The following is a 9,588-nucleotide window of genomic DNA, read 5'->3' on the forward strand; positions in this document are numbered from 1 at the left end:
ATATTCTGTAGAAAGTAAAATTATAACAAAGATTTGCACTAACGAAACTGGGCTCCGCGCGTATTCGCGCCTAGAGCACGAGTCGAGGAACGATTCAATTAGCTATCTTAACGAGCTAGTAATGTCAGTATTCTTCGCTCGTTCTCGTATTTAATCTTTCCTACGTAAGTAAAGCTTCGTTGGAATCAAAAGCCTCTTTTTAGCTGCTGGTCCTCCGCTACACATAACGTTAATAAGAATTTCGCCTATGTGCAAAACACTAATCTTAGTTCGATAGCCATCAAGTAAATTGAGTTAAATATCGAACAATTTTTTTAAATTTGTCTTCTGCTCGGATTCAATTGATCTCTTTAATCGCTGATTCCGCGTAATCGACAAAGTTTTCAGGAGCCCAGTGATCGGATTATGGACGAGAAATCACGCTCCGATTTCATCGGCCAAATTCATTCTTTCTCATTGATTTATTCTTTTGCATTTCCTACCGTTTTTCGAAACGGACCTTGAAGGTGTTCGTAGGAAGTGCCAGATTGCCGATAGGAACTTTGTAGATCTCCTTCTCTACCGGCAATATGTTGAAGTTCTTTAGTAAGGTGGCTATTGTCGAGAAGCTGATATATTGAACCATCTTGTAACCCATGCAAGATCTTCGACCGCCCCCGAAAGGCAGAAAGTGTTCTGGTTTCAGCAATTTGCCGTTCTGTATGAATCTCTGAGGCATGAATTCTTCAGGAGAGGTCCATAACTCCTCCGACATATTTAATTCATAATTGTTCAAGAAGATAAATGTGTCCTTCTCTATTTTGTAACCTAGAATAAGATCAGAATTCAAATAAAATCAACTGTTACAATTTTGATTATATTAATAAATATATTGGTATTAATATTATTCAAAATCAATAAAATTCTTAAGTAATAACTATTTATGTAAAGATTTTCAACTTTTATTTGCAGTTTCATAAATTTCTGTAAATTATAAAAGCAATTACTTTCGTGCCAAGACAAGCACTACAAGAAAAGAACAGTTTTCTTGAAGTATTTAAAAATTTAATTGGATACAGATATAAAAATAATTTTCTCAGACTATATTAAAATAATGTAAAATACTCAAACTGGTTGCTGAAATGTCAAAACTTTTTGCAAATATTACTCATCGTGCTGGAGTTATCTACATTATTTTGATTCCAATAAAATCATTTTCAGATCTGTATCTATAAATTTTTCTATATTTCAGCAAAACTGTTCTTTTCGTGTAATTCTTGTCTTGTCTTGAAATCAAATTGTTTTTATAATTTACAAAAATATATAACATTGCAAGCAAAAATTGCAAATCTTCACTTCTTTTCGTTCTTTTTGTTTACGTAACCATTTTAACCGTTTATCCATTTTGACAATGTATTAAAAAAGGAGAGAAAATTACTCACCGGCTATGGAGCTATCCTGGTTGGCAACGTGCGGAACAATCGGACTGGCAATCAACCTGATTCCTTCAAGAATGATAGCTTCCGTATACGGCATATTTCCTCTGTTCTCTAGCCCAATGAACTTACTCGTAGTCTCGATCCCGTCGATTTCCATCTGCGCTGTTTTTTGTACGTGCGGTCGTGTAGCCAGGAATCCCAGAATCTTTACTAGGAAATTGCCGACTGCCGAATGACCTCCGGCGATATCTTCCAGCGCAAACATTGTCATGTTCCACGTCATTTTGGGCTCAGCATCGGTCTTCATGTGATTTATTAAACAATCTACATAGTCTACCTCAGGTATGACCGATTTCCAACTGGTTGCACGATCTCCAATTATGTGTTTCTCCATGAACTCTCTGACTTCATGGGTCCAAGTCGCTATCCTCGCCATGTTACGCTGATGGAGTGGCATTAGAAACGGCATAAAATCCGCGGCGTATCCCTGGTTTACTTCATAGAAGATCTTGTCGAAATTCTCGAGTATTTGGCTAAAGCCATCGTCACCGTACTCGAAGCTTCGCGAGCACAAGTACTTGAAGAAGATGTTCGCGCACGTGTGCAATATCAGCGGCTTGACGTGCATGCTGATACCAGAGATGCCGGTCAGGTGATTAATCAGCCATTCCATCTCGTCGCCGATTATGCCGTTTAACTGGTTGTAACGCACGGTAAAGGCGCGCGGGAAAGTATGCCCTCGTAGCATCTCTCTTCGCATTTTCTGGAGATCTGACCAGTTACAGAATGCCAGAGCTGTAAGAAAGAGGAAGAATGATTTAATCGTTATCCTATCTCAAATGTCCAACTGACGTAGATACTTTTATTAAAAATTTATGCCTTTTAATTTATTTTGTTGGAAAAATATACTTAGAGAAATATTCGGAATAACTGTCTTTTTATCCTTATTTTACTTAAAACAATTTCAAGAAGTTCTTTTTGAAATGTAATATCAATTAGTTTTGCTTTCATCTCGTTGCAATTTATAGTAACTCTTAACGGAAGCAGCTGACGTCAGGGCTGCCGTGGTGATAAACGTATATATTCCACGAATGTATGGCGGCTTAAATTACAAAATCAAGAAAAGAATAATCAGCACGACTGTATGGCGGCTGCGTTGAACTTGGCCTTGTTACCGTCCCAGTGCGCGTAACAACGCGTTCCGAAACATCATCGTTTTGCAGAAAAAAAATTCGCACACGCTCCCTTTCTACTTCGCGCACACTCGCATGCATCGCGTACGCGGAAATGTTACACGAACGCAGCTAGACAATACGACATCAATTCCCCAGCGAATAAGACAGAAAATCGGATTCTCCGCTCAACGCGCTTAATATGGAATCGAAGCGGGAGAAGAGACGAGCAGTAGGAAGTGACCCGGTTTCTCGTCATTCGTGCAGGGCGCCCGAGAACCTGAAGAGCGGCAGCTCGGTCCTCCTGCACTTGTTTTTCCGTGATAATCCAGCGAACGTTATCAAATCAGGAATGAACGAATTATAAAATAAATTACAGTATGAAAAACTTTTTTTTAATGTCCCTTAACAAATATCTCTTGAATATTTTATATATTTTTTCATGATCGGATGATTAAATTAGAGATAAATAAATTACAATATACAAAAATTTTTAAGTGTTCTATATATATCAACATTTTTTTAGTTTTTTATACAATTAAAAATATATGTTACGGATTTCTTAATAAGAAACGATTAAATGAACGTAGTATTAGATGTCTGACGAAAGTTGAACTAGAATATGCAAACGTTGAGAAAGGTTAATATAGAAAAACATATCATTAATTTATTGCGCGTAACGAAAAAGTCAAGGGATTAGTAGCTAATAGTAATACTAATTCTGCAATAAATACAGCATATAATAATACTTTATAGAGGTGACCGTATTAAGAGCTGCCGACGCATGTGACGTGAGCGCGAAATTAAAATATTCCGTTGCAATGCGTACGAACGTACGCAGTGGAAAGAGTTAATGCGATCGTCTTGGATCGCGCCGGGGTAAGATGGCGTGGCAGCGGCGATTCCGATGGATCAGCCTTGATCCTATTTTCCGGCTGCCGGGTGAGCCAGGAACGCGTGAAAGTGGTACCGTGACCTTTTCCGCCTGCACTTGGTACCGCTTCTTAAGCTGACCTTAGCATGAGTTTTGGCGCGGACGAGCATGGAATATGCGTGCGCGACAAGTAAATCATACGTCGTGCGTAAACTATGCGTGAGTATATGCGCGACGCGCGACAAGATCATTAGCGTGCAATTTTTTAGAAGCTCCCTAACGAGGTGCTAATAAGCTGCGAACTTTCAGCCGACGCTGTATCGATGATTTATAATAATCAGTCGGAATTTCTGATCTCCCTGCCGGACGTGTGATCGGAAAACATGTTCGCAACGTAACCTAAACCGCTGAGAGAGTGACACGTGCTTAATTAGATAGATTGTTACACGTGCGTAATCGATCTCTGTTTCGACAAGCGATTTAGTGTTTACTGATCATGGATTATCCTTATTCAATTTATTAATTAGCAATATTGATAGAATAATAAATTGTCCAAAAAGACAGCTTTAAATGCGTAAGATGTAAATGTATAAGAGCTCTACAATTTTTTTTGGCTTTATTGATATTAATTTAGCATATTATAAATTCAAAAATTAGATAATTTTGTGCTAATTGATTCTTAATGGGAAGCTTGTAGAAATAATAAAAAATAGGATACTTACAGTTCTCCTTGTTGCCACAGAAAAGAAGATGATATCTAACGAAGTTTGGCCTAGAGTCGAAGTGGTGGCCCTTGAGGATCAAGACCTCCTTGATGTTCTCCAATCCATTGATGACGACGCAAGGTACAGATCCCAGCTTGAGCTTGATTATCTGGCTGTTGTAGGCCTTGACGAGGTCGCCAAAAGCCTTGTAAGGCACATCATAACGTCCCAAAATATGAAGAGAGCCCAAAATTGGCCATGGTGTCGGTCCAGGTGGATCTGGTAAGCCGGATGGCTCTTCACCGTCATATAATTTCTTCGGCTTCTTCTTCAATCTGATATGATCCATCACGATCAAGACCAAGGCCACCAGAACGATGGCGAGTAGGAAATACGTCGTGGCGCCAATAAAAATCATCCTTCAGCACGATCACAAATTTCTTTACTAAAGAAAATCTTCTACCTCTTCTTCCTTTTTCTTTCTTTACAATTAATTCTTTCTTTTTTTCTGACAATTTGAAAAAATTCGTTTCTCGATTCTTCTTATGAATATATTTTGCTGTCAAGATGTCTCGATCGTGCTTGTCTTCTAGAACTTTAGTTTATATTTCTCTCTGCAGGCTATAGATTTCCTTTAGACGCAAAGCACGCATTAAGTTTTGATAATCGGACTGCTTTTGTCAATATCTCCTGATAAGACGATCCTTCGAACTCTTAAGCAATCTCTTGCTCACTTCGTCAGAAATATCAACAATAGTCGACCCTTCCAAGACGATCTCGGACGTGATATCTTCACCGCGAATGAGTATCAGCCGATCGAGACGCGAGCTCCTTGTGGCCCGTCTGTGAACGGTCCGCCGATCTGACTCGGTCTGTGGGGATAGGATGGTTGTCCGGCTATCTTATATAGCCGGGCGTAATGTAGTCAGCACATTTGCGTCGAGCACTGTGCGCCTCAACCCCATACATATGGATTCATGTTGAGACGAGATGGGCAACAGGAGAAGGAAGGAAGGAGGAGGAGGAGGAGGTGGTGGTGACGATAGAAGTGGAGGAAGACGCGAAAGAGGAGGAGGAGGAGGTGATGGACATTCTTGTATGGATTATAAGAGCGTACCCCTCTGCCTCTGCTTAAACAGAGACGAATTTTAAGAAAACCTGAAAGGACATATTTACTCGCGTATGGGTTGGTAGGATCCGCGGCATTCAGAGCAGAGAGAGAAGGGCTGGAAGGAGGCAGACGCGGCAGCGGAGGGATGATCGCGGGAATGTCGGGGAAAGGGGGAGAGGAAAAGGGCCCCGGAGGCGGTGGAGCAAAGAGCAAACCTACGTAGTGGTAGGGACGGGTGATAGAGGAAAAGGTGGGGAGAAGAATCGCCCAGTAGGGCCCCCGTGGCCTCCTGGGCCCAGGCTGTACAAACGAAGGGACGCTTCTTGCCCTTGACTTCTCTCTTTAAGGTGCCATCGAGTTTTCTGGCAGTAAAGTAGTGTGCGAGCGTATACTACGCGAACTCGCAACTACGCCGGGACCGACTCGATCGCTGGTACCACCCGATGTACTCTCGTGGCCGAGAATGTCGAAGTCGGTGATCGACGGTAATTCGCTTTTGATACACCACGGGGTACGTGGACGGAGAACGAAGTTACCTTTTTCACGTGGTAGCCGACTGATCGGCTCAACACGACCGGCATGACGTTTTCAAATTCTTTAAAGAGCTATGTGAGAACAAAATCGTACAACAATTAAGAAAGTACAATAGATTATAGTTTCCCTGTCAAGAAACAGAATAAGAGGGAAGAGAAATCCGCGAATTTTCATCATAACAAAATAACAGCTCAGTCATGTAAAATAATATAACAAAAAAGCAAATGAGTGTCAAGCGTAGTTAATGCGCATAAATTAATAATATCGTGTTATTATTAGAACAAATACAAGTAGATTGTCTGAGAATAAATTACAAATAAAATGTCAGAATGTTTCGATTTATTATGCTCGCGTGAGTCATAAGAACTAAAGTTGTTAAATACGTAAAAAGAGTATGTCATTCACAACGGTTGCAAAGCCGAGTAATCTTAATTCGATCCAATATTATATTACCCACGAAAAGTTGAAAACTATAGAAAAAGCAGTAATTCGCAAAATTACATCAACTCATAAGGCAATATGATGATAAAAGATTGTCTATCGATTAATTGTGTTTAATATTAATTTGTTCGTTCTTTTGCTTATATAAACGGACGAATAAATTAATATTTAAAACAATCAATCAGTAGTCATGAATTAAAAACAATAATGTTACATAAAAATGTCGGGATACTTAAAGTTAAAAAATATATTATAAGTCAGTCATATAAATTATTCTCATTATGATCGAATAAATTATTTATCTCCATTGGCGAATCCAATCTGGCGTTTCCAATCCGGAAACAGGGAAACAGGGAAAGGCCATGAGAGAGAGAGAGAGAGAGAGAGGTCCATGGCCCTTCCCTTGGAGTTTCCTTTCTTTAAAAATGTTTATAGCAAAATGTTATGTAATATTTTTAATATTTCTTTCAAACGCTTAATCACAATTTTGATACTCAAAAAATATTTTTTAAGATTCCTATAAATATAAAAAACGTAGATTCCTTTATGTTACTCTTCTTTTGTATTAATGTAATTTTTTAAAAACGTTTTTATAAGTTATATTTAAATAATACTTTTTAATGTAATAATTTAAATAATAACAATTTAGAATATTCTATTTTTTTTATATGTGATCTTAAAAAAATTTCACTTACGGCGCGTTAATGCCCTCCCCTCCCCCCCCCTTAACAAATTTCTGGCTCCTAATATTTGTCATTTTCTACCATTGTCAATGGAAAACACACTATGCCATAATTAAAAGATAAATACTGAGTAATAGCTCGCATTTAAAAGCTTATACTTTATTATATTCCGTTTTGACATTGTAAGGAAACATAAACGCTTTATTATACATATAGCGATCATCATTTTTGCGAAACTTTTCCTCCCCGTTACATCGCGGCAGACTTTGTTTACGTCTGGAACGACTTTTTGTATCGCGAAAAATCAATCGGTCGATCTAGAAGCTAAATCCGTCTCAGAAAGATGCTGTATGGCGTTACGTAAGACACCGTGAAACAACTATGCGAATGCATTTTGTTCGACGAGAAGGAAGTGAAATACATGCAATTCTAATGATGTCTTCTTTTCCTTTCATCCATATTAATTTAGTTTACCGTAAACACTGTTTAAAAAAAAAAACAAGCACGTTTCGTCAGTCTTCGAATTTTTCTTGGAATAATGAAAAAGATAAGTCACACGTGTGATATATACATTTGTGTAATTATATAATAGTAAGGAAAATCAAGAATTAAAATTCTTGTCCTGAAGATGTTTGAGATTAACATGTCTGCATCTTCCATTCTGTGGATGTAAAAATAGAAATACGATGTTATTCTTACAATAAGAAACATATATGCAACCTGCTCACTATCGATATTGAGAACTTACATATTCCGTTTTTCTGATACATAAACGATTTATAAACTCAGAATGAATTCTATAAAAATAATCTTTTGAGTAAAAATGTATATCAAGATAGCCGAAAAAAAATGTAAATTAAGCGGAAGAGAAGTAATTTGGATACAAAAAGCACAATAAGGCAAACACTCTTGACCTTTACAAAAATCTAATTTAATGCTGGCCAATTTAATACTGGAAATTACTCATTTTGAATATTAAAATTCACTCATTACTACTATCTGAGATTGTGATGTTAGAAGCAAAAAAATACACAATAAGAATTGCGAGATATATTAATACGGAAATATTATAAATTTTGAATAACACTTACAATCAATAGAATCGATTTGTAAAATTTACTCCTTTTTTTGTTTTATTAATTAAACCGTACATAATCAAAAACTGAGCTACGATTATAACTCTGGAAAAATCAATCAAATTAATAATAATATTGTATATAAAAGTAAATATGTGATTTAATTTTTTCCCGAAACAGAAGAACAGTTTTCGATATATTTTATAAGTCTATTCTATCGATTGAAAATATTATTTTATTGAAAAAAATATTTCTATTCGAATATAATTTGTAAGAATTTCTATTATGCATTTTCTCATGTCTCTGAGGTTACAATTTGAGATAACAGTGAGTGGACAAGAGCCCTAAAAGCAACCTACTGACCAACATATTACTTACCTTGAGTATTAGAAGCACTGAACTTGAGCAATGCTTTTAATACTCAAAATAATTAATACTAAAAAGAAAAAAAATCAAACCCTGTCTTCCGGTATGAAATTTCTACAAGGAGAATTCGTTCAAATTAATATGAATAAAGCATGAAAATTATGGTGGTACGTATGTGCACCTATCCTCCGCCGGATCCTCCCGCTACCTTCTCCCCCCTGCCCCTCCCCCCTCCCCCAGGGGACCGAGTGGTATGCCCCCACCGATCGGTGCCGCGGTTTTTTTCCCTCTCACTGACCGCGACAGTAGAGAGATTACTTCATCCGTATCGAGTCGTATTATCGAGAGTCGATTTCTGGGAAGCTAGCGGTACCGGCTTCTCTGCCCGCCGCCACCGCTGCCAGCTCTCGCCAAATCAACTCTAGAGACGAGGCGCATAACGGGAAAGCCCTCTTCTCCGTTTGCGAGTCATAGCCGGAAGCTCACTGCCGCTGTCATCGTAGTCATCGTCGTCCTCCTTTTTCTCGTCACCGTCGTTGTCGTCGTTGTCATTTCCACCGTCGTCGGGACGATTTTTCATTTCGCTTTCGTACGCGTTCACGTAGCGCAGGAATCTGTTCAAAGCACGTCACTTCCCGTAATTTATATACGTAAGAATACGTGATCAGGAGGAAATAGCGATTTAGAAAATTTCAGCAATTCAAAAATTTTTATTTTTTTAATTTTACGCGTTTTCGTTTCAGTATTAATCTTTTTTTTCCGATTTTATAATTCTCTCTTTGTTCTCTTATACTTGTAAATAATTGACAATGAGAGCAAAAGTGTTTACTATAAACGTGGCTACAATCGCATGATAAAATAATTATGCTTAAGGTGGTTCTTTAGTAAATCGAGTTACCATAGAAATGCCTAATTTTTTTATATAATGAAGTTGAAGTATCGAAAATGACATGTGCAAAATTCTACGGTAGATTAAAGATGAAATAAGAAAGAACAGAAATGTTGGAAATGTAACTTTTCATGTATAACTTAGTGATAAGGCTCAGAGATGCTTCTTTGACTAACTGCATACAAATCTTACCATAGACTTTTCTCAAAAACGAAATTATGATAGTTCAAAAAATTAGGATTCTAATGGTCACAAAAAAAGTGTTAATATATAAACTAGCATATAAATTTAATCTCGAAAAGTAAACATAATCTCACCTT

The 9,588-nt window shown here is 37.6% G+C and overlaps 1 protein-coding gene across 1 annotated transcript; it reads right to left on the reverse strand.

The window, feature by feature from the left end:
* Positions 1–31: 31 nt before the first annotated feature.
* Positions 32–5,029, reverse strand: LOC108755591 (cytochrome P450 307a1-like). The gene is made up of 3 exons (XM_018498699.1): positions 4,187–5,029; positions 1,422–2,213; positions 32–807 (listed from the first exon to the last, which is right to left on the reverse strand). The coding sequence occupies exons 1-3, from the start codon at positions 4,584–4,586 to the stop codon at positions 479–481; spliced, it is 1,521 nt and encodes a 506-aa protein (XP_018354201.1). The 5' UTR covers positions 4,587–5,029; the 3' UTR covers positions 32–478.
* Positions 5,030–9,588: the final 4,559 nt, after the last annotated feature.

Source organism: Trachymyrmex septentrionalis, unplaced genomic scaffold (assembly GCF_001594115.1).
Source record: "Trachymyrmex septentrionalis isolate Tsep2-gDNA-1 unplaced genomic scaffold, Tsep1.0 scaffold89, whole genome shotgun sequence".
In the NCBI taxonomy this organism is placed as follows: domain Eukaryota; kingdom Metazoa; phylum Arthropoda; class Insecta; order Hymenoptera; family Formicidae; genus Trachymyrmex; species Trachymyrmex septentrionalis.